The sequence below is a fragment of the Marmota monax genome, unplaced genomic scaffold (genome assembly GCF_021218885.2).
Source record: "Marmota monax isolate L192 unplaced genomic scaffold, Marmota_monax_Labrador192_F-V1.1 WCK01_AAM20220418_F8-fsc00043, whole genome shotgun sequence".
Classification (NCBI taxonomy): Eukaryota; Metazoa; Chordata; class Mammalia; order Rodentia; family Sciuridae; genus Marmota; species Marmota monax.
Genome location: NW_026691982.1, coordinates 12,729,116 through 12,755,044, shown reverse-complemented (window position 1 = coordinate 12,755,044; position 25,929 = coordinate 12,729,116). Strand labels below are relative to the sequence as shown.

Below are 25,929 nucleotides of genomic sequence, written 5' to 3'. Positions count from 1 at the left end.
CCTCTTCATTTGATTTGTAAGCAATCCATGCACAGCATGTGGTAGGCACTGAGAATCCAGTGGTGAATGTTGAGACCAGGAGTCACATGCACTCTGCAAATGTCTGTGGGCCAGTGTCAGTGTGCATTCACATTTAGAAGGAAACAAGAGAAATGTCTTTGAAAACAGGATTTAATTAAATAATTATGAGAATAAGAAATTGCCAGACTCACCCTGGCAAGCAGTCCCCGCAGATGGCATCGCTGGTGACTGAACAATTGGCCTTCTGAAAGCGGTTCACCAGTGCACAGTCCAGACAAGGCTTGCATTTCTGGAAGCCCCAGTCTTCCTTGAACCTGTGCGGCCGGCATGTCACACACTGTGCATCCTCCCCATAGCCGAAGCCACATTCCTGCAGGGATTAACAGGCAATAGAAAGCTATTCAGACTTTGCAAGCGTGAAAAAGCAAAGACCGCTGGGATAAAATGAAGACCTGGTCTAATAATTACCAAGTGTCGCCCTTCCTCTATACAAAAGCAGCCCTTTCAGCAAGTTCAAATGTGTCTTCCACTGCTAATAATCTCTCTTACTGCGGTAAGTATACTTAGTCATCCACTTTATTCAAGAAGCCATGAGCAAGTGAATAAGAAAAGGTCTCCCAGACTCCTACTGTGGTATTATTGTTAGCTTATGGCAGAATTATGGCACTTTCTTCTTTTCTAATTAAACCAGTCATGTGAATGTCCAAAGCTGAAGCCAGTGAAATGTTCAGACACTTACTCACTTATCAAGGCAGAAAGTAAGTACATCAAAATCAAGGGTGATAGTTTAGAAAATGAAGATAACTGCCTGAAAGATTTCAAAAGCTTAGGAGCCTAGAAAGCTATCCAGCAGAAACCTCTTTGAAATGCTTAGCAGCTTAATATTTTCTGAAAGTTGAAAGATTTTTACACATTTGTTAAAACAACATGAAATTTCTGTTCAGACAAAACTCTGTGGGACTAAAGGTCTCAAGCTTCTCCAGATGTGGACATCAGAACACAGAGCTGTTTCCCAAGGATAGCAAAACAAATGTCTCTTTGACCCACAGATGATCATTTCCACAGGTTCAAGAGTGAAATAAATTATAGTATGGCATAAAACATGATTACACAGCAGTCATAAAAACAATGCAGATGTGTTTAAAAAATGTTATAACATGGAATTAGAAGTATGATCCCATTGACTACAAACACAATAACCCTACTCCCATGTTTCTTTTGTAGAATTGTTTCCTAAAGAAAACCACTCCTTGACTGTTGCCCTGTCAGGTTTGTGGGCACTCTGTAACCTCTGGGGTCATGGCAATCCAATATTCCTAACAATTATGCTAATGTGCTATGAAAGGTGGAAAATTTGAGGATGCAGTGTAGATGATATTAAATTGGGAATTGGTTGGACTCATGTCTCAGTTTATTAACTATTCAAAGATACTGGTCCTTGATCATCTCCTAAGGAAAATTCACCACCAAATTTCAACCTGGAAAGTCACTGGAACTGTTGAAAAAGGAATCGTATTTCATAGCTTTCTAGATTTTTAGTAATCACATTAAGAATTGCATGCAAATTAAAATATCTGTTTATTGATTCTCAATCCAACTCATAAAATCTCAATTATGAGAAGAAAAACAACTCCTGGCATTTAATCAGTGTTCACTCCAGGCCAAGAACTTTATACATGCTATCTCAATAAGCAGCCATGATGACAGCCATGAGGGACACTGTCATTATGCCCATTGCACTGAGAGAGAGATGCAGCTTTGCAGAAGTGACATACCTTAAGTAAGGTATCGGGACCAGGATTGGAACCTACACAACTCAATACTAGTCAGGCTTCATAACTGCTGCACTCTGGGGCCTGCTGGGTACTTTATGTATAGGCATTACATATACATAGGAAGATGTCTGAAAGGTGACATTCTTGTACTTTGTGATGTGCATTAAATGAAAATAGGCATCAGCTTGACAGCTGCATGAAGAATGCCTTTGCAGAGAGGGGCTGGGTCAGGCCATGAATGTTAGCTACATGAAACAGAGGGAGCAGGGCTCAGATGAAATCTCTAAGAGACTCAGTTTCCTCATTCGTAAACCCTGGATGCTCAAATGTAAGTTCCAACTAGTTCAAAATACCTATTCTTCTATAGAATTTGTATATTTTTAATTTCTCCATTCATTTGTGTTTGTATGCAAAACCAATTAAGCAATACTAGCTGATCAAAAATTAAAATCAAAATCAACTAAGAGGATAGTACTCCTTGTAATCAGTAAACCACTCAGTAAAGGAACCTGAGTATTCACTTCAGTCTAGGGTTTTTCACTACTTAACTCATTCACATTTTGGAAGAGCGATATCTTTTCTCCTCCTCTCAGTTACTCTGCCTGTCTTTCAAAGAAATACACATCTCGACCATGTACCACAAAGAGTCAGGGAGGAAAACAAGTGAAGGGTCTCTTAATCCTGAGTGCTCCAGCTACACAAAGTTTTAAAGCAAAGGCACAGACAGGAGAGAGAGAAAAAGCAACATGATTTGAAGAACTAACCCACAAATTAGAATTTCTTTAAAATTGTTAAGAGATTATCGCTGTTGGCCATAGGTGGAATTATAATTTTTCATCATTCTGTAATAATTCATTGTTTGCAAAAACATCCATCACTCTTAAAATGAAGAAAATGATAGAGGTATTTATTCAAAAAGAATTTCTTTGGACCTATGCTAGGCCTTAGCGGGGAGGTCATTGTGAACGGCTTTGGTGCTTTGTACTGGGCATTGTGGCTCTGTGCTGGGACAGATGTGTGTTTTTGCTGAGCACTTTTGTTGCTGAGAGAGCTGTGAGCATGCGAAGGCTTTCTGTAAGTATAGAAGACAGCCTCCCACACACAGTCTCTGGGATCAAAGCACAGTGCACGTGACATGTGGGGGGGCGCGCATTGTTCACATGCTAGGCATCCCCATGGCAGAGGCTCTGGCAAGAGCAGAGGGTTTCAAAATCATGCTTTGATCCTGGCAGCCTGGATGGCAAGATACTCATGTACAGGTTACAGCACAACAAAGAAGGAAACGCAAAAAGGAAGGGAAGTAGAAGAGGAGGAAATAAAGAGAAAGAGAAATGAGATCTCAGAAAAAGAGATACATTCACAAAGTACGAATTTTTTTTTTTTAAGTCAGGTTGATATAGGAGAAAAAACTATGTTTCCTACATTAGATCCAAAGATTTGTGAGTTTGCATGCAACTGCCACTGCTGGCTAAGTTACTCTGAGAACTCTCTGATCCTCAGGTTCTTCATGGAACCTGTGAGATGGAGATAATACCTGCCCTGTGGGGTTGTTTTGAAAAATGAACGTGAAAACATATAAACTCTACATCAAGCACAGAGTGGGTATCATCAAATAAATTATACTTATGGCTATTATTATTTTGGATTTTCTACAAACCAATAAAGCAACTTTACTGATTCAAGTATAATAAAGCTTCATTAGGGAACCCAGGGAACTTCTGACCTCATTTTTTTTTTTTTTTTGGCGGGGGTACTTGAAACATACCACTTTCCATCTAAAATACTTTAATTGAATAAAAATAATTTTAAAATGAGTTGCAATTTCCTTTTGTTTCTCTCTCTTTCCCTCCCTCCCTCCCTCCCTCCCTCCATTCCTCCCTCCCTCCCTCCCTTCCTCCCTCCCTCCCTTCCTCCCTTCCTCCCTCCCTCCCTTCCTCCCTTCCTCCCTTCCTTCCTTCCAGTACTGCATATGGAACCCAGGGTCTTACTCAATAGAAAAGTGGTCAACCACTGAGCTACATCCCCAGCCTTTTATTTTTTATTTTGAGACAGGATCTCACTAAGTTGCCCAGGCTGGCCTTGAATTTGCAATCCTCCTGCCTCAACAAATCCAAAATTTTTAATTAAAACAATATGAATGGTACACAAAATATAGCTGCACTTGACCTCACTGTGTCACCTGCTGTACTGTGCTGTCACACAAAAGACATGGCACCCTACACAGACACTTCTGCCGGCTTAATCCCTGCCAGGCAGGGCACTTTCACTCTTGGCTCCTACTGAGTGACCATCTCCAACAACGCACTTTTTCGCTTCATGAGGAACTAGAGAAGTGATCCAACTAGACACGAATTGAAAACAAATATCAATAGGAGTTTTGATGGTCTCATTTTTTATGGAACAAAAATGAAAAACAACAAAAGTTTTATTGTAGGGAAAGCCTTTGTGTTTATTTTTGGATCCCTGAATATATCCTAGAATTTTATTGTATATAAGGAACACTTGCACCCATGTGTTTTTGTTATACAATGTTCTGTGTCAATCACATGTCATTATATTTGGTAGAATGAACATCTCGTGAAATTTTTTTCGCCCATTCTACACTGGACTAAATCATATATAGAAATCAAAGTCAGGCTCCACACATTTCATATTTTTGCTTTCATTATCTGGATATCAACTTACTATGTCTATTTAGAGTTTATGTGTTTTTCTGTCAACAGTAGTAAATTTCAGTAGGGTGGGTTTAGATAAGGAGTTGAGATAAAGCTGGCATCCAGTACTAGATGCAAAATACAAACATTGATTGAGCATAAATCATATACTTTCCTGAATGCTGGTATAGAGATGGCTTATTTGAGAGAATTTTATTTAAAATATTTTTCTCTGAAGTATTTGCCATTTTCAAAAAGATAATATTAGAAAATCAGAATCTTCTTATTTTTAAACTTATAGAACTAGCTTACAGTTAGTTCCTGATAGTCTAAGAAATACATGAAGAGACCATGCTACTGGAAAGCTTGAATCAAGAAATTCAGAGAAGTTTTGTTTCCAAGGAATTAAAGTATAGTACAGTGTCCATAGCAGCAATCACTTTTTGAGTTGACTGTCATAATTCTAAAGCACCATAAACAGAGACTCTGTAATTATTTGTAATCCAGGCTATAAAGTAAACAGCATATAAATATTAAATTACCCTCAATATAAACGTCTGCTTTGATGTTTTTATTTCAGTCAGTAAAACCAGGTGGTTAAAATGCCTTGAAATCTTTCACAGTAAGTCTAATAAATAACCAAGGGAAAAAGAAGTACAGCAGCTGAAAGGGAAACTCAGAAGCCTCCAATCCACCACAATTGCGGCTGGCACAGACTGACTGTGCCTTTGCAAACTTGAGTTGTCTCCCTGGCTAGAGATCATTCCTTTTCCTTTTTATTACTTTGTATATTAAAAAGTACCACATGTACTGAGATTTTAAAAAAATCAAACAGTCACCCCTCTTCCCATCCCTAGTTCCTAACTTCCTACCCACTCCACACAGGCAAACACTGGCACCAGTTTGGGGGTAGCCTGCAGAAATATCCTATGTGTGCACACACGTGCACATCTACCACACTGTTTTGCAGCTCATTTGTTTTTCCCACTCAAGGCATCTTGGAGAGATTTCCCTCTCAGCAAATGGAGAGAGTATTCCAGTATATGAATGTAGCTGAATTTATTTGCCTAGAACGGAGCTGGGACAGAGGAATCCATGTTTGACCAATTGTGTTGGCATTGATTAGGGGACCTAATTGTGCATCTAATGAAAACAATTACATTTTTTTTGTCTTTCCCCCATAACTTACATATAGACAGTGATAATTTCTATAAATATATTACTCAATGCAGCAGGCAAATAAGTCAGTCAGTAAGTAAATAAGTACGGGAATGAGCTAGGTTTGGGTTCACCCTTTTAACAAAGATTCTCCTTGATCAAACTCCAGCCAAGCTCCTCTGAGCTAGTTTTTCATGAGACCTTGTCCTCAAGAGCCCAGTTACCCAAGAATCCTGTCAAGTCAGTTTAGCCAGAACTCCTCCTCCTCCATATCTGGTCAGGTCCCTTATCCTCCACCATCCCCCAGGTGATGTCTGTTCTGGTCACCCAGGCCTGTCTTAGTAAGAATCCTGTTCGGTCAGTTTTGCCAAAATCCCTGCTGACCCCTGATGCTTTCTCAGTAATTTTCCATCTGCTGAGCCCTAACCTGTTCCTTGGCTACAGATCCCCAGTTGCCCATGCTGTATTCAGAGTTGAGCCCAGTCCTATACTGTAGTCTTTCTCCATATGGCAATAGTCCTGAGTCAAATCTATTTTGCCACGTTATTTCCTATCTCTGGGTTTTTTTGGACTTCTCCAGGTTGCACTGGAGTTCTTTCCTCTTCATTTCATAAGAAGAGATGGGAGGGGGCAGGTGAGGGAATGGAAGAGAAAAGAAGGTAGAGGAAAGATAAGTCCATCACTGGTCTAGGCTTTAGAATTAGATATATCGTTTCATTTTTATGGAGCATGGTTTACCGTTAAAATCAATGGTAGAAATACATCTTAGCTTTAAAATATCATCGTCTTTATTTTTGAGATTATGACATGGTATCTAAAGAGCTTGAAGGAAATACCTAGCACTACCCCAAATCCCTAAGAAGACTTTTTGGTGAATAAACTTTCAGGTTAGAAAACTATACACATATGTAAAATAGTAATGCAATGAAAAAAAGTGTTCCTACCTCCTAAAATCAGAAGGGTGCCATCTTTGGTGTCTGATGCTACCCTCCCTATTCCTTCCCCCCCAAGGCCTGTCGCTGTCCCTGACTCATAACAGGCCAGTGAGTGAGAAGTAAGTGCTGGTGAGTAAACAAATGGATGTACAAATATTGTTGAAGGCAGCTTTTCCTAAAGACTGACTTTGTTTTTTTTTAATTCCAGGGAGCAAAAGCATGTGAAGGCCACAGGGTAGTTCCTGCTTGGTCAGGCCAAACAGTCCTCCTGTGCTGTGGGTCGGTGGGGTGGGGGTGGGGGTAGGAAGGGGTGCTGGGTGGGAGTGGGGTGAGCAGGCTTCCTTATCTTGGTTCTGGATCCAGCTGGGCTGTTACCACCCACCCCAGCTGGCAGCAGCAGTAGCTCTGTCACTATGCCCAAGATTTTGAAGCCACATTTGGTGGCTGTCCAATAGCAAAATGACTCAAAGAAAACAGTCTCCCCAAATCCCCTTTTCTCTTTTCTCTCTTGGTAAATCCAGCACTTAACAGAAACATAAGTGAGTCCCTCTTCCATGGTGGAGGTACAGTTTTCTCACACCATGGGGGAGAACCTCATGACAACCCCACCCTCCCACCCACCCCTACCCACCCAGCAGCATTCGGGAATCATATTCTGGGACCTCAGGTCAAATGCATTATTTATTTGTACAGCCAATATGTTATTAACTTTGGTTCTCTGAACTTTAAAAGTTAAACGTTAAATTCCACATTTGGATAAGAAAGAAATTATTTGTGGAGAAAATCTAGGACACGCAAATGGAAATGACAAATTAGATTTATGTGGCCAGTGCTTAGAAATCAACTTTTTAATTTCCTTTAATAAAACAACACCAAAGAGATATTTCCCCCCAACTTAAGAAAATCTCTAGTGGAATTTTTTTAAAGAAAAATTACAAATGAGAGCTTGTTTTTATCTGCCAAACATCCCTGGGCTTGATCAAATGTCATTAAACATAAACAAAGTGAGCAATGCTGTAATTAAATGGCAGAAATAAATCTTTTTTTTTTAATGGTTGCAAATTATGTGGGCTTTTGGTGACCTTCCTCATATGAGTAAAAACTGTTTTCAAAAATTAGACATCTTTAAAAACATGAAGTTGGACATGCACCCTGTAGAGGAAAGTATGTTGTTGTTTACAAGAGTTAATTTTTTCACATTAACTAAAGTCATCCCAATAATTGGTTAGAAAAGCTTACTTTGAAAATCATGCCAGAGTCTTGAAGCCTGTTTCAAGTGGTTCATGCAAAAACTCGTTTCCTGATTTACTGCTGTGAGGCGATCATGTTAAAAGCACACTGTTGGCATTAACACCGCGAGGAGGAGGGGCAGCGGCTTGGCGCATTCTAGGCAGTAAGAATTAAAAGGCTAATGTGGTTACTTTGGGAAAACAAAAATCATCCTCTCCCACATATCCCAAAGCTAGGTTTATTTTCAAGAGCTGAAAAGATGCCCAATGGCCAAGTAATGCTCTGGGGCACAATAATGGTTCAAAATACCCACCAGGTGGTACATATGGAGCAAGGTGGATGATGTTTGTCATTTTTGACTCCGAAATGGGGAAACTATTCTCTATCATCTTTATTATAAACTTTCAAAAATGAAATTCTGTAATGGAAGAGAAATAAAGTAAATATGGCTCAATGGGACAAAAATCCTCCAAACAGACTCCAAATGGCTCAGTGACCTGTCATATATTTTCCCCAAAATACTATAAAGCTAACCATTTATTAAGCTGAATGACTAAAACGAACCTAAATGAGAGAGAGAGAGAGAGGATATTTGGGGCTTTAGGGGAAGGAGACTGGGAACCAAATAAGCTGATGAGATGAGACTGTTCAAAATGCCACAGAGGGAGGGACATCATCTGGTGCGAGCAGTGTGGAAGAATGGAAACAGATGGGTGTTAGTGTCCAGGAACTGGTCACAAGGACAAGGGCACTTGGGGAGAGGAAGGAGAGGAAGAAAGTGTCCAAAAAGGCAGCTCCACCTTACATGTGTGTTGTTAGGTCATCATGATTTGTATATGTCTCTGTTTTAGAAGCTGGTTCTAAGCCAGAATTTCTGGAAGACGTTTCATCATTCTAAAGCTCCACCATCCAATTCACTACCTAACCTCATGGGGAAACTTTCCTTAAATTTCATCAATCAAAATGAAATACAGTTAAATATCTAGTTTCTCAGTGAAACTGGCTAGTCACATTTCAAGTGTCCAAAAGGCCACAATGGCTAATGAATCTCATATTGGATGGCAAAGACACAGACCATCATGGCAGACAGTTCTAGTGAACAGTAACATACTAGAGAAGCATCAAAACCAGAAAGACCATTACTCTCAAGTGACCCCTACCACTCCCCAAGCCTGGCACTATTATTAGCAGTGCCAATGCACACATCAATTAATTCCTTGGTGTCTGTTTCCCCATCTATAAAACGGGAGTAATTATAATACCTATTTAAGATGTGTGGTGTAAGGATTCCATTATTTAATATACAAAGATCACACAGATAGTGCTTGGTCAATACCATCTCTTTTGGATGCACGATACATATTGCAGTTGAATGATACCTGTGATGACATAACAACGAAAGACATATTTGAGAGAAGGTCCACTTCGTCATGTTAAGAGATGTTCATCTTTTAGATGAACCTAATCCAAATGTCCAGGTTTTGTGAAAGGTTCAAATAAGTAATCTGTAAAAAGTAGCCAACGTAGGGGAAAGCATCAATGCACATCACCAATGTATGGCCAGGGCTGGAGCTGCTGTGCAGACTTCTTCTTGTCTAATAATTAGAAGGAACTGAAAAGAGGCCAGAGATCCAATGACCACACAATGGTAGGTGAGCCAAGAACACACTATCTCCAGGAAAACGATTCCAATGCCCCAACAACATGTTTTAGATGGTAAAACCTAACTAACAATGGGTAAGGTAGCCCAGACATTTCGAGAAAAAATAGAATTGAATGCCTTCCAAAGAAAATAATAATTAGGAGTAATAAAACCACAGATGGAAAGTGTAACTAGGCCTGCTTACCCAAAGCATTTCCATGCTTTAGTTTTAAGACACAGATACATGTTTGCATCTGAAAGAACCTGATGACCTAGAAGTATGCTCTTATAGACCTAGACACTGGGTATTAGGAAACAGACAAACAGTTTGGTTATGTTTTATAGAGTGAAGCAAGTAAAATAAGGATGTCAGCATGAAAGTCATTTGAAGGCTCTTATGTCTGGTGAAAATGCCCTTTTTTCCCCCTAAACATAAAGAAAACTTTAGTTGTGGATATCAGTAATTTGATCCAGCTTTTCTACTTTTTATAACTAACTTTAGAATGTTTTCTGTTTACTGTGTCTTCAAAATTTCAAACAACTCAAGTAACCAAAATTGTAAGCCTCGGTTAAAAATGCAAGAACTCTCAGACGCATTGCTTCATTACAAATTAAAAGGTAGCCCTCCAAATTATATGTTTAACATTCCAAATTAAGAAATATATATATGTGTGTGTGTGTGTGTGTGTATATAAAATTTATAAATAAAGTTGTCTAAAAATATCTTAGTCCTCGTCAAAAGAATAAATTTTCCCTCAATATCTAAAGCTTGGAAGTGATACTTAGCTCATAGGATTTATTTGTTAATTTAAGTGATTATCTGATTTTAATATACTGCTAGCTTTCCTTTTGACTGAAAGATATATGCTATTGTTAAAGACTTAAATGTGCTTTGGAAAGAAGATAGCAATTTAATGAGTGGACTATGTAGAGCTTTCTAATTCCTAAGTAATTGCTTACAAAAACTCAAGCTCTCTGCCTTGATCAGTTAACTGAGAAATAAAAATGTTAATATTATTTCTATGTTGCATCTTAGAGCATGAGCCAGGTTCAATTACTAATTTTATTTACTGTGAGCTAAAAATCAAGATTAAAGACTTTGCAAAACTCATTATTCATACTATACACAAATTAATTAGTTTTTATATTACCAGATTTAAGTGTTACTCTCCTCCCCGCTGAAAAATAACCTGAGGTTGATTGATTCGTTCACTCCTAGGGTAAAAAGTACCATGTGTCTGTCGGGAGCTGGGCATTCTTAGTATGAGAATGAGGATGAGAATCTGGGTGATCTGTGTTGCCGCCCACAAGGCAGACATCACTAACGTGATGAATCACATTGTACCAGCAGAATGAGGGCTGCCACCTTTTCATCGATGCCAAGGAAATAGGCATCACTAATAGAATCACTGTTTCAATATTTGAGGAAAGCTGCTAACCAGGGAAAAATATTTCTTCTGGATATCCATGGAAATATGAAATAGAGAAACCATTATGATGTTCTTAGAAGATAGATTTCTAAAAATACTATAAAAACTTTGTTTCTTTTTATTTTGAGACAGGGCCTCGTTAAGTTATCCAGGCTGGCCTCCAACTCGCAATCCTCTTGTCTCAGACTCCTAAAGAGCTGGAATTACAGGCACATGCTACTGTGCCCACCTAAGACTTCATTTTTTTTTTAGAGCAGCTTTAGGTTCACAGAAAGAGGAAGGCACAGAGACATTGTATGTATTTGCTGCCCTGCTCCTCCTCCCACATACATAGCCCCATTCATTATCAACATCCTACACTAGAATGGTGTATTTGTTACTATCCATGAAGACATGAATGTCACCTAAAATCTGTAGCTCACATTAGGGTTCAGACTAGGTGAAGTGCATCTTATGGGTTTGAACAAATGTTCAAATACAAAGTATTTTTACTGCCCCCCAAATCCTGTGTTCTGCCTATTCATGATATTAGATGAACCTAATCCAAATGTCCAGGTTTCGTGAAAGGTTCAAATAAGTAATCTGTAAAAAGTAGCCAATGTAGGGGAGAGCTATAAAGGGGGAGAGCTATAAATCCCTCCCCCTTGTATCTGGAAAGCACTGATCTTTTTACTGTCTCCACAGTTCTGCCTGTTTTAGAATGTCCTATAGTTAGAGTCACACAGATCTTTTTTAGATTTCACTTAGTACTATGTACTTAAGGTTTCTCCATGTCTTCTCATGGCTTGGCAGCATACATTATTTTTTTATTATATATTTCTGTTTTATTCGGCTGTGATCTAAGAACAGGCATTATATGATTATATGATTTCTAGTCTTTTCAATTTGTTAAGGAGTATTTAATGATAAAAATGCAGTATAGCTTGATGAAATTTCCATGTGAGCTCGAGAGATGTGTGTATTTTGCTGGTGTCAGATGAAGTTGTCTGTAGATGTCAATTATATCCAGTTGACTGATGGTGCTGCTAACTTCAGCTATGTCCTTAAGTGACAATCTGCCTGTAGAAGCTGTCCATTTCTAACAGAGGGGTGGTGAAGTCTCCATCTATAACAGTGGATTCATCTTTACACTTCGATCAGTCTTTATTTCTTCTTCATTTTTAAAGGATAATTGTATGGGGTACAGAATTCTATAGATTGGTGGTTATTTTCTCTCAACGCTTCAAATAGTCCCCTCTCCTCCTCCTGCTCCCTCTACTTTCCTCCTGCTTGCATGTTCTCTGAGAAGTCAGATGTCACTCTCATCTCTGCTCCTCTGTAGGTAAGGTCTTTGTTCCTCTAGCTTCTTCAGGACTTTTCCTTTAATTTTTGTTTTTCCTATAGTTTGAAAATGGTATGCCCATGTACAGGTTTTTTGGGTGTTTATTTTTCTGGGTGTTCTCTGACCTTCCTGGATCTGTGGTTTGGTGTCTGATGTTGATTTGTAGAAATTCTAAGTCATATTGTTCTAAATATGTCTTCTGGTCCTTTCTCTCTTTCTGGTTTTCTCCTTATGCATGTCCATGCCTTTTGAAGCTGTAATATAATTCTTGGATATTTTGTTCTTTCTTTCTTTTTTCAATTTTTTAATTTTTATTTTTTGAGGTTTCTATGGATAAATCTTCAAGCTCAGAGATTTTTTTGGTTAGCAATGACCAGTTTACTTATAAGCCCATCAAAGGCCTTCTTCATATCTGTTAGAGTCTTGGATCTCTAACTTTTTAATTTTTTTTTTTTTTATTCTTTCTAAGGATGTCCTTGTCTCTGCTTACACTCTCCATCTGTGCTTGCATAATATCTATTTTATCCATTATGGCATATTAATCATAGTTGTTTTGAATCTGCTGCATTTGATTCTGATGCTTTCCCTCTTGCTTCAAATTGTGCTTTTTTGCCTTGTAGTTTTTTGTTAAAATCGGTATCTGATGTACAGGGTAAAAAGAATGGCTATAAATAGGGCTCAGGTGATGTGCAGATAAGGCAGGAGGGGAGGGGAAGCATTCTATATTTCTGTGATTAGTCCTCAGTTTTTGGTGGGCCTGTGCCCCTGGACTGCAGAGTTCACAAGTATTTCAAGTTCCTCACACTCCACCTTATCGTGGGACACAAAGGACAGAGTGGGCTGGAGTTGAGTATTTCCTTTTCCCCAGGGCAGTTAGGCTCTGGTAAAACCCGAGCAAGTTACTCTCTGGTAAACTGGTTTCTCTCCAGGACAGTCCTTCTTAAGAACAGAGTGCTCTGGTATGTTTTCAGAATTGTTCCTTTTCTTCTCTCCCTGCTGGAAGAATGAAGTGAGTTTTCTGATATTTACTGTGAGAGTCTGATTATGTTGGAGGTAAAAACAAAAGCATGTAGGTCACCCTGTGACTGGCTTCCTCTGGAGTTTTGAACTCTGGGAATTTTCTATACCTAGGCTCTGGCAATTTGTTAATTCAAGTACCGGTTTTCCTGCTCTAGTACTCTATCTAGAGTGCCCAAGGAGGTTTCTGCTGCAGTGTACTGTGATTCTCTGTATCTGTCCAACTAGGGACAGTAGTTTTTCCTATGACCCTACTTCTCTTACAGATCTGAGAAGAACTGTTTTTAAGAACTAATTTTTCAGCTTGTTCAGTTTTTATACAAGCTCTTAACAGGTGGGACTTATAAATTAGAAAAATGATTTTGTTTTTCATTTAAAAAATCAGGGCTGATTGGATCATCATCTTCTGGTCTAATGATTTCAATTCTCCAGATTCAAAGGATAAAGAGAAGAGAACAACTTCTTTGAAATAATTTACTCATCTCTTAGACTCTGGAAGGTTTCATTTGGACTTTCACAGAGATTTAGGAAAAGAAGGCCTTTTCAGGGATAGAAACATCCTCAATTATTTTCCTCTTGGCCCTATGGCATTTTAAACTACTCAGTTCACTGATCCTAGGTAAGTAGGTCTGCTACAAATGAATCTTTCCCCATCCAACCTGGTAAAACCCATGTCTCAAAATGCAAGTTACTACAATCAGTAGAGATTGAAAAATATCTATTGAGATGCTATAATTAACTAGACGTCAGAGAGCTTGAAAGTCAGTCAGTTTCAATCCAAATATAAAAGCTCAAGACACTGAAAGCCACTGCTCATGTAACACAACAACTATAGAGAAAAGCCATCTACCACGAACTACTTGTGGAATGCATGTTTCTTTGTTTCCTGCTGTTTATAGGTCATTGATCAAAAATCTACGAAAGACAAGACTCAACTTTAAATAATGGTAGTCCTAGAGGAAAAGAACTTCTCCTTTAAAAGTCACTTTAAATAAAAAGAAAAACCTATTGTCCCCTTTCTAACAGGAAGGGTTTGATGTTTCACTTAGAACAAAATATTATACCAATTCTTCACCACCAGTAACATCTTCCAAAGATCAAAAAATAAAGCAAATTAATGCACAGTTCTGAATAAGCAAGACTGTGAAATATAATAAGCCTTGCTATATTACTCACTATTTCTTAATAAATATCAGTTTAAATGAACATATTTAAAGTACTCCTGGAAGTAACATACCCTCAGAGTAGTAAGACTAATAATATTTGAGTTGTTAAAGGAATGTTCAAAATGCTAGTTTGGAAAAGAACTGCTACCTTGGTACATCTTTATTTAGGCCAATGCTGGACTGTCTCCTGACTAGCAATGGTAACATTCAGTTTAAAAAAAAGAAGCCCCAGTAAATGGTAACATCACCATTTTCTGTTATGAATGCTTTAAGTTTTCAGAAGAACATTGATTTTTAAAAAATTAAACCCCAAAGACCTTGAAAATGTAATTCTTTCAATGAAACACTATAAACACTTAATTATGTAAACCAATAACATTTGTTGAATTTCAGTTTTTAGATCCTATCTATCTTGGCAAGGCACATGAATCAGAGGTATTAAAATGGGAATTGTATAATATATGACTAAATGACACAATGAAACAAGAATTCTGTCAATAGTATCCAAAGCTTCACTAATAATTAACTAAAAGAATTTAGTTCAAAAGAATGCATTTTACAAACACAGATATACAACTTTACCACATATCCAGAATGTACCTTAGACAACTCCATGCCTGGCCCACACTGTTTGCAGAGAATGCAATTTCCAGACCGGTCCCGGAATTCCTGTTGTCTGCAGTCTCCGGTTTCGCAAATGACTTTACATGACTGGGAATAAAATGTTTCACAAACATTATCTTAAAGTACTTTCATTATATTGTTTGCAAGAAAGGAATAATATCTTCACCATTAGTCACATAATCGCTGAGAGTAAATATCAACTTAGAGTGAGGTCAATTTAATTTTCACTTTAAAAAGAAAAACCACTTTCTGAGTGAGTCAGTGGAACAAGTAAAATCAATAAACCTAATAATTACTTTCTGTACTCCAAAGAATACAGAATATTCATTCACTCTTTAGAGAATGGCATCCTCTTTTCTTGGAATTAACTACTTCCTCTAATATTCTTCTGAGGACTCAGGATAAAACTGATCTAAGGGATGATGTTTTTTCTAAGACAACATATAAAAGAACAGCTCTGCAGAGACCTAAGGTCCTTTTGCTACCTAAAAAATCTGAATTAAATAACCAAATTTTTTGATTTTCAAGAAATATAAACATACTTGAGTATAATAAATTGAATAAGTAGATGGAATATATGCATATAGCCACAAGAACTTGCAATTATCCTTGAGATATAGCTGCCATTTGGTTTTGATGGAGAATTTTCAACTTTTCCAGCTGTACTCCATTAACTTAGAGATCGTAAAAAAATATTATCTGGCAATCATGAGACCAGTAAAATGCTTCATGATGGTAGTTGTGGTGTTGTAGATGATAAGAGTGGCCAAACTCTCTGAATTCTTCAAAGCCAAAGTGCTACCTATACATGAACTTACATCCTTACTGATTATACAAAGTCATTTCCTGGGACCTAGCAATATACTTGGTTCATAGAATACGTCTTAAATGAAATAACCACCCTTTGGCAAAAAACAAAGGATGTGGGTCATTTTCCAAAATAAGCTTTTTTCCTCTTATTTTACCAAAAAATAAGTTCACTTTATTTCTATCATCCTTCAAAAATGTGCTTACCTGCTTCTTAACAGATAATATTTTATTAAAAGTGTTGGAATTAATAGCATCTCAGGATTGGTCAAGACATTCAGTTTTGTTTTCCTAAATGAAAATGAAAACCTTAGGGAGTACTGTGGGAACAGACACTGTTGTGTCTAATGCCTATCACACATAGGTGCACAGAAAATTGTTTTTGATGCTTACAATAAGAAGCAATCATTCTCTAAAAACACCCTTACCAAGTAGGAATATCTGTAATGATATCTACCAGTCTCCTTAAATAAAGTCAAAGTCTGAATCTCCATGTCCAGTGGGAGGGAAAGTGCAAGGTAAGGGTTGGGACTAGAAAATTCTTGGGGGTTAAAGGTCTAATAATCTTGTCCTACCTCTTTTAACTCCACCTAACTACCATATTGGTGGACTGATTTTACTTAAAGAGTAGGAATTTCCCTTTTTATACAGAGACTGTAATCTCTTTGAGAAAGAAATTCTACAACCTCCCTCCTAGGCCATTTCTGCAATGTTTAACAACTTTAAGGAACAGAAAGGAAGTTTTCCTTACATCTACATAGATCCCAGACTCCAATTTGATCTCATTTCCTCTTAAATTGTCTTCCAAGATTTTAGGTACTGTGTTCAGTGCAAATAATTCTCTCTATATTTGTACATCCTTGTTAAATCTCAACATTAAATAAACTGAATACCTTCATAGATCTTTTGTCACACATTCAAACACTAAAATTTCCTATATGCCTTTAATACTTTTTTTAAAAAAACCTTTATTTTATTTATTTATTTTTATGTGGTGCTGAGGATTGAACCCAGGCCCTCGCATGTGCTAGGTGAGCAGTCTACCGCTAAGTGACAACCCCAGCCCATGCTTTTAACACTTTTTGAGACCAAGATGGATATATATACCTACATCAAAATAATAACTTTAAAAATCCATTTTAAAGTATTCATAAACTCTAAGTCAAAGACTCCAAGTCAGAATTTATGATCTTGTTGGAGTCTAGGATGTGTTAGACAGGTGTCTATAAATCCAGGATTTATAACATAGCAATTTTATGACTTCATGTAAGTTTAAATAAAATAATTTCAATACTTGTTAAAAATTTCACAGCTTAGCAGCACTCTTTCACTTGATAATCAAATGCAAAAATGATCAAATGCAATTTGAAAGAAAGGAAAATTGTATGGGATGAGAAATAGAAAATGATCTTATATGAATCTTTTACCACATTCTTAAGAAAGGAAAGTTTACTTACCAAACAGCCTAGTAAAAGCATAATGGTGAAGAATGTTTTCTCTTGGTTTAGTGGTACTTTTAAAGCCATTGCTCTTATCAAATGTAGTTATCCCTGAAGAGTTCTAAATCAAAGATAAGAAAGATACAGTTAACACCAAAAGCTTTAGTGAGTAGGCTCTGTATTTGCCCTATAATTTCTACCATTTTCTATACGTGTGAACTACTAAATATTACTTGGGTTTTAAAAAGAACCACTTTTTAAAAAGATACAATAGACAATATGTAATTCTTTAAAATTTAAAGTTTAGATGATGAGAATGGTACTGTGCTTACTCACATATTACACACATAACTACTGACTCTGAATTCTTAGGTTATACCTGCCATTATTTTCTACTCAGGTCTTTACAGTGTCCAATCTTTTTCATATAGAAGAGAATTACATTCAAACAGTGATTTATAAACCTTCCATTTATATGAGTTCAGGCAGTGCCAACAGGATAATAATAGTGATAAAATAACAAAACTTGCTAAGCACTGTGAGCCAGGTACTATTTTTAGCATGCTAGCTTATTTAATCCTTGCAACTACTCTAGAAAGTCAATACTATAATTCTTTCCATTTTAGAAATGGGAAAAGTGAGACAGCAAGAGGGCTAGATAACCTGCTAAGATTACTCTGCTAGTAAGAAGTAGAAGTGGATGCAAACCTGAGCAGGGTGGCTCTTGGGTCCCTGTTCTACTGGGTCACATACACCTTGCAATACAATGGACTCTATTGAATAAAATCACTATACTTGGATCTTGGATGCTTCATCTCCACCATGGAGCAGACAGTTAAGATTGAGCATTTGTAAATTCTTCCCTAAAGCAGCACTGTGCAAATTATGTATTGGCAGAAAAATCAACATTCATGTTATTGAAACATGCAGAAGTCACTTCTAAGTGATGCAATGGGAGGCACTGGTCAACATTTCAATAAAAGATAAACCCAGCCTTTTAATTTTCATCAGTAGTGATCCAAAACAGAAATAAATCTGGATTCATTCACAAATATATGCCAATTCAAAAGAAGACAATAAAAATAAATAAAGAAAGCCTCATCTAGTGGCCCCATTTATCAGGTAGAGAAACAATGGTTTGGTTTCTTCTAAAGTGGAATCTTCCTAAACTTACGAGAGGCCCCAGCAATCATTTGATTCCTTAGAAAGAAATGAGAGCAGAGAACCAAAAAACCAGAATGATGGGCCAAAGAGTTCAAGAAAAACAGTAACAAAAACAACAACAGAGGAATCCATGCTGGGCAGGCTGCTGTCAGCTGCTGGTGGCAAAGCCACTGAGGGCTGAGCCTGCAGGCCACCCCAGAGTGCCAAACCCAGAGCTATCATTTCAGCTGCCTTAGCAGGTCACATTGCCAGGGCAAGGAGAATCACTTTACATTAGTTGAATGAATGGTCCATTTTGAGCGAAACTAAACTTTTTCAGCTTCTTGGTGGTAGCTTTGTCTCTCCTGACATATTTCAAGGTCTTTTGGCAACTATCCAACCTTGCACCTTACTGCTTGTGTAGACAAAGGGTTGGGGTGGAGGAGCTGGTCAAAAGATACAATCACATTCTATGAAACATATATTTAAGGCTATCCCTTTATGGAAATAGTCCTAAATATTGCAAAATGTCATTTCTAAAAGTTAAATGCTTCTAATTTATGTAAGATTAAAATTAATATGAAAAAAGGGTACATGGATTGATTATCCCTTATATGAAATGTTTAAGACCAAAAGTGTTTCAGACTTCAGATTTTCTTGGATTTTAGAATATCTGCATATATGCAATGAGATATTTGGGGTATGGGGCCCCAGTCTCTATAATAAATTCATTTGTTTCATGTGTGCTTTATACATATAGCCTAAAGGTGATTTTTTTTACAGTATTTTTAATAATTTTGCACATGAAAGAAAGTTTCAGCATGGAATTTTCCACTTTTGGTGTCATATTGGCACTCATAAAAGGTTCATATTTGGGAGGTCTTTGAATTTTGGGTTAGAGGTTTTCAAACTGCAATGCCAAAGCATTTACACCAATAAGAGAAAAAGAGCTCAATAGACTGAATCCGTACATGCAGAAGACAAATAGTGAAGTGTTTCTTAGCAAGATTCCACTAAGACTACACGTTTATAAAGAGATAAAAATAGAATCTGTCTCAAAGGTTGTAGTGAGAATTAACTGGGAGAATACACAAAAAGTGCTAACCCAATGGCTAGAACAGAATAAATCTTTTTTTTTAATTTATTTTTTAGTTTTAGTGGATACAATATCTTTATTTTATTTTTATATGGTGAGGATGGAACCCAGTGCCTCACATGTGCTAGGTGAGCACTCTACCATTTGAGCCACAACCCCAGGCCCCAGAATAAATCTTAATTAGTGATGGTTGCTGATGTTTGTGTTGCTGTTGTTATTGGGAGCATCACTAATTATCTGCATGAGTCTGAAGGAGCTATTTCACCTGGGGTCTCAGTTCCTCACCTCTCCATTGGGCAGTGTGATAGTACCCTCCTGAGACTCCATGAGGAGTGAATGAGTTTACCAGTCATAAAGCAATTAACGGAGAGTTAACTTTCTGGAACATTTTCAGTGCAATTTAAGTGTTAGCAACTATTGTCCTTCATGCTGTGATATTATTCTTGAGGATCAAACGAGCCAATATATATGACAGTCCTTGAAGACTGCAACCTGTGAGACCAATAAGAGACATTTGATGGCCACTAACAAGTGGCAGGCTACTTTTAGAATTCTAGAACTATAGGCCTGCAGAAAGCATAGGAAAACTAAGAATTCAAGGTGTGAACAAAGCATTTATGATGTTAAATACTATACTAAAGCTTTATCAAAAGCCTAACTTTTTCTCCTTAATACCATACTTTCAAGAATATATTTACCCCCATATGATGGGAGAAAAAACTGAAGGTGAAAAGACACAAATACTAGAACTGGTAAAAATCAAACTAAATTCATGCCTGGTGATTCCAAAAAGGGTTTCAAGTCAGGAGGATTGTATACTACTGACACCTTCCATTAGGGACAGTAGAATTTCATCAACAAAAACTGATGATAGATATAAGACAAATAATACATTTAACTATTTATCTATTTATTCAACCAACTTTGGATAAGCAGTTATCAGGAACCTGAAAGAAGACAGCATTAGGTTAAGGAGGATACCACAAAGGTTGTACTTATAGGCAGTTCACAGCTTAGCTGGGGTGGTGGTCTCCTAAATGGCTTTTAACGTAGCCTGGCCAACGAGCATTTTAGAAATAAACAATTTAGCTGGTGGGGTGTTATGAGTGTGACCTTGAATTTCCTGGAATAAAATGAAATTCCTGATGAAGTTCTTTGGCTCTCATAAAAGAAGGAAAATTTAATAAAATAACAGTGTTTAAGTAATGATATTTAAAATAAAAATAAGGTAATAAAAAGGTTATTTGTTGAAATTGCTTTTAAATTCAGAATCTGGCCCAAAGATAGAAAAATGCTTCTATATGTTTAAGAGTTCTATTTATTTGGGGCTGGCATGAATCATACAAAAGATTGTATGTAAAATGGGTCTGTCCTTTGGAGTTTTTACAGTCTACCAAAATATCCAGACCAGACAACATTTACTAACCATCTAGCATCTACTTTTGCAGAACATGTGTAGATACACTGGTCCTGGCTAAGCTCTTAAAGGCTAATAATGCCTGCCTTACTCTAAGCTAGTAGCATAGAATTTCTGCAGCACTGTCTGCCATTCAGCAATACTAAGCAGGCTGGCAGTATCTGGAGAACCAGGCAAGCATTAAAGAACGGACATGAACCTAAAGCACAGAGCTGGCAAACATCCTGTTCAGCTGCACCAAAAGTGGCTCCTTATCAAATAAAGCTGTTCAGTCTGCTCATTTGAGTGAATGATTACTAATGCAAATGTGTCCTAATTGGCCTCCATTAAAAGGGACAGAAATCCAACAGGTGCTATAAATGCACACCCCTTGCACTTCCTTGACTAAAATCACAAATACCTGTGCTGGTGTGTCCACAGGCAAAGGGGCAAGGTCTCAGAGGCTGCAGTTTATGGGAGTGTTGCTGGGGAGAAGAAACTCCACGTTTCATTTCTTACTGGCTGGGCAGATGACTAGATCTGTCTGCAATGCCTGTCCAGCCAAATTGTCTAAGGTCTCTGGCATCTCCTTAAATCTAGCTAGGGATACCCTGGACTTAATCTCACTGTCTCATCTAGTTATTTCTCTTTCTAGCCTTTGTGTTGCATCTAACTGGCATTTATGTTCTTTAGCTATGGCAGCATGTGATTTTTAAAATTTATTTTTTGATGTTAAAAATGAAGAACTTGCATGAAGCAGACAACCTGACCACCACAAGTCCACATGGAGGTAACATGAGCGGAAACTGAGCATCAGGTGCCCTTCTGGAGAAGCCCACACACTTTCTAGTGTGCTCGTCCCCACAATCTCTGCTGTCCTACTAGACTCCCTTAACTGATTTTAGCACCTATCCAGCCATTCAAGTTTGCCACCAATCAGGGTCTGGGGACTTCATGACAAGGACACTGATTTCACTCTAGAATGGTAACTTATCCAAAGTATGTGCCCAATACATGTTAATGAAGAAATTTACTAATTAAGAATAATATTTTATCTCTTAGAGCTATAAGTGAGGAAACAATATATGTGAAAATATGAGCAAACATAACTAAATATTGAAATAAAAGTTACTGTGGTCCAACCAAATCCAGGTCAGGATCCCATTTCTTGACTGTATTCTATACTCAAGGCTGGGCATCTTTTATCCAAAATGCTTGGGACCAAAAGGGTTTCAGATTTTTTTATTTCTTCAGATGTTGGAACATGCACATATACATAGTGAGGGATCTGGGGGATGGAACCCAAGTCTAAACATGAAATTTATTTATGTTTCATATATACCTTATCCACATACCCTGAAGGTAATTTTGCACAGCATATTAAATAATTTTGTGCATGAAAGGAAATTTCATGCTGTGAAATTTTCCACTTGTGGAGGTGTGTTGTCACTCAAAAAGGCTCAGATTTTGGAGAATTTCAGATTAGGGATGCTCAGTTTGTACTGACAAATATCACTTTGTCGAAGATGGTCTGGTATTTATCATTCTAGTTTTAACAATAAACAATAAGTAACCAGTCTTTTTTCTCTTTTCTATTATGATTCTAGGGATTGAGCCCAGGGCCTCAAACATGGTAGGCAAGCATTCTACCACTGAGCTACATCTTCAGCCCAGGCTGGCCTCAAATTTGTAATCTTCCTAACACAGACTCCCAAGTAGGTGGGTTACAGTTATGTGCCACCATGCCAAACTAACAATGCATAATTTTTCTTAGAACTATCTTTATATCTGATATTTCAAGTGACCCATATGAAGCTTGGAATAATTTGAATAATCTGGATACTTTTTTCAGAATAAATTATTTAATTTTCTTTATCTTCCATTTCTTAAAAACCATTTATTATCCAACACATGTGGTTCGAATGCAATAGGTAACAGTTTTCATCTAGTAACGGTATATTAACATTATGTAATGAAGCTCCATTCATCCCACACATTTTAAAATATGTAACAAGCTGAACCATTAAAGAAATATATCAACACTAAAGCAAACTGGCAGGCTTACAATTTATAAAATCAGCATTGAAATAAAGCCAATGCTATAAATACAGAATTTTACATTTTAATGGTGGAACATAAACTTTGGCTTAGAAATATTGTCAATCCCACATGTTGAAAGAATGAAAAATTAATTAGAAATTTAGGATACTGCTGTTTCCAAAAAGGACAATAACCCCAAGCCTCTAGCTATTCTGCAACTTACCCTTTAATGTCACTATATTCGAAAAATCATTCTTTCTACGTGGTAGAGTTGGCAGCCCTTCTGCAGCCTAGAAAGCTCACAAAGGTGTGCTGTAATAAGAATATACATATTTTTGTTGGCTGAGGAAGGAGAATGGTTTCCCTTTCTCAAATCATGAACTGTTTTCTACTAAAAACTCTATAAGCTTTAAAACTTACAGTTGCCAAATATAGTATTTCCAATTCCTCCAAAGTTCAAAAACATTAAGGGACATTGTCTTAAACTCTTTTATTTATTTATTTGTTTTTAATAGAACTTAACCTAGGGTGTGGTTTTCTAAGACTAATTGGTTTTCTCTGAGTTGTAGGCTCTATCATCTTTGCTCCAGAGAAAACATTGTCAGAATTTATAAAATATTCAATCAACAAGCACATAGTAAATAAGGTACTTTTTCCAAAATTCATTAAATGTTTCTCTATTCTAAGGTACAAATAGAAGAACTGTATCATCAATGATAAAGGGAGCCTCAAATATCTACACAGTTGATCTTAAGAAAACTGTGTACAATCATCTCTAAAACACAGCTGTCTAAATTTTTATTTTAGAAGGAAATCTGGATAGAATCCAAAACCAGTCTTTTCACCATTCAGAGTGTTCTTCTCCAGTATAAGTAGGCTCCATTCTTTTAGAATTTCCTCATATTAGACCCATCCAAGCTGACTGAAGAGGGGCTAAATAATAATCTTCAGATATACAAGCTCCTTTGTCCCAAGTAATTGCTGATGGATGGTCGTTCTCTTTCTAGACCCCAGGTTTTAAAACTTTGGTTTAAAAGGTACAGGCTTTGTGATGTGTGGACTGGACGATAACCCAATTCTGTTTAAACATCTTACTTTTAAATGTAAATATTTTTGACAGATAAAATATGATGAATGAATGCACCGTTCAACCAGTAAATCATGGAAAGAAATTCTGTTCATACTGCTTTACCTTTCTTTATCTTCAGCTAGAAATTTTCTTCACAAAGTCTATGAACATTTAATAATCAGCTGCCATGGGACAAAAGTATTAACTGTTCAGTGACTCTCTTCTCACATAGGCAGCTGTTGATTTATTTATTTGGAACATATACTTATTTAAGGTGGGCATTATTACTCATCCTGTAGTCAACAGAGTTAAAATATGCTGGTCTTCTCCAGAATTTTAAATGCTTGATTTTAAATATTAATTTATCAGATTAAAAAAAAAACACTTGTTTTTTTTTCTTTTAGCATTAAAGATGAATGGATTTTTTTTTTTTTTTGGTTGTGTCATGTTAATTTTTAAGGCTGGATCTGGTCCAGGGAGATTGAGGTAAGCTAGGTGCTGTTCAGAGATTTAAATAAGAGGAAAGGGAAACTGAAATTCTCTTCATCAGTGTTAGTAGAATTCCTTACTTAGGTTTTTAAGTCCCCAACATGTTCTAAATTTGTATAACAGAGCTATACCTAGTAAATTAAACCAATATATTAAATACAGCATGTGACATTAGCTGTCTCAACTCATTTATATTCTAAAATATACATAAATTAAAATGTAGAATCAACTCATTTATATTCTAAAATATACATAAATTAAAATTCAGAATCATCTGTTTAATCATCTGATTTATCTTCTATTCTTTGGAATAGCTTATTTTATAGCTACTTAAATGTTAGCAATGGCCCATATTCAAGTCTTTTGATAGGAAAGGCATTTTCCACTGTAGTGAATACGGGTCTTTTATGCATCTTTAACTTCAAATTCAAGATCCAGCCCAGCCTGAACTGTCAAGACACTCTAGGAAAGAAAAAAAAGTCCAAATAAAAAATAGATAAAACATAAAGAAAAGAAAGAAAGAAACAGCTTCCATGATTGTACAGGAAAATACTAACACAATACTCCAGTTAACATCTATTGTAAAAATAAAAAATTCTAAAGTCTACAAAATCATGTGGCCTTGGCCTTGGTAATAAAGTAGATGTAAGAAGACATTTTCATTAATTTAAAAGTAAAGAACTTAGAGAGCTCATGATAACACTTCATGTAATGATGTCAATGCAATATTTTGAAAATGCATGTCTATATTTTGTATTATCTTCAGAACAACCCAATAAATAATACACAAAGAAAAATTCTTTTTAGTTACCTGCATCTCTGAATACATAAGAAACAGTTTTCTACATTAGGACTCAATTCTCACCCTTTTCATTATATATATTTAAATTAGATAATAAGCAGTGCTTGAAATAAAAATATTTTTTTTTTGAAAGCAGCTTTGGCAAAAATGCCTGAGGTGAAATTCTTCCATAGACAACATACTTAGTAAATCCTGAGCTAATGCAATGTAATCCTCACTTTCGAATCTAAGTATCTGATCATGAAATAACAACACTAAAATAAAATCTTCTGTTTACATAAGTCATGTTTAACAATACCCTTTTCCTGTTTATATAAAGAAATTATCTTGTAGTCAAAGAAAACTTATTGGAATAAAAAGAATGCCTTCATAAAATATTGAGTTAAACTGTTTAAAGAAATGCTGAGCAATGCTTATGATTTTGTTTGAAAACTGAGTCCTGTTATTAAAAGGCAAAAAAAAAGTGACATGCATTTTTCATAATGAGAGATGCAAGCTTGATGATTAGTTTACTGTTACCAAAACAGATCCCAGAATTTTGACCCCACCAAACTTTAATCTCTAAGAACATACTAGCTAAATTTCTATTCCATGAAATTACTTACAAACATTAACAAGGGCTGTGAGAACTGACTTCTTTTCTATCTAAATCTGTTACATGCTCTGCTCCTCAAT

General features: G+C 36.6%; 1 protein-coding gene across 5 annotated transcripts in view; it reads right to left on the bottom strand.

Annotated features, from left to right (window-relative positions):
- Tnfrsf19 (TNF receptor superfamily member 19) overlaps window positions 1-25,929 on the bottom strand; it is a 100,409-nt gene that overhangs the window by 65,652 nt on the left and 8,828 nt on the right. For 3 of the 5 annotated variants that reach the window (XM_046447916.2, XM_046447909.2, XM_058580727.1), the window contains exons 2-5: window positions 23,118-23,206; window positions 17,238-17,340; window positions 14,950-15,060; window positions 213-391 (exon numbers count right to left, since the gene is read on the bottom strand). In XM_046447916.2, coding sequence (XP_046303872.1) covers window positions 213-391; window positions 14,950-15,060; window positions 17,238-17,306 — 359 coding nt within the window. In that variant the 5' untranslated portion in view covers window positions 17,307-17,340; window positions 23,118-23,206. The remainder of the gene's footprint in view (window positions 1-212; window positions 392-14,949; window positions 15,061-17,237; window positions 17,341-23,117; window positions 23,207-25,929) is intronic. The other 2 variants (XM_046447904.2, XM_046447926.2) reach the window with 1 other exon arrangement.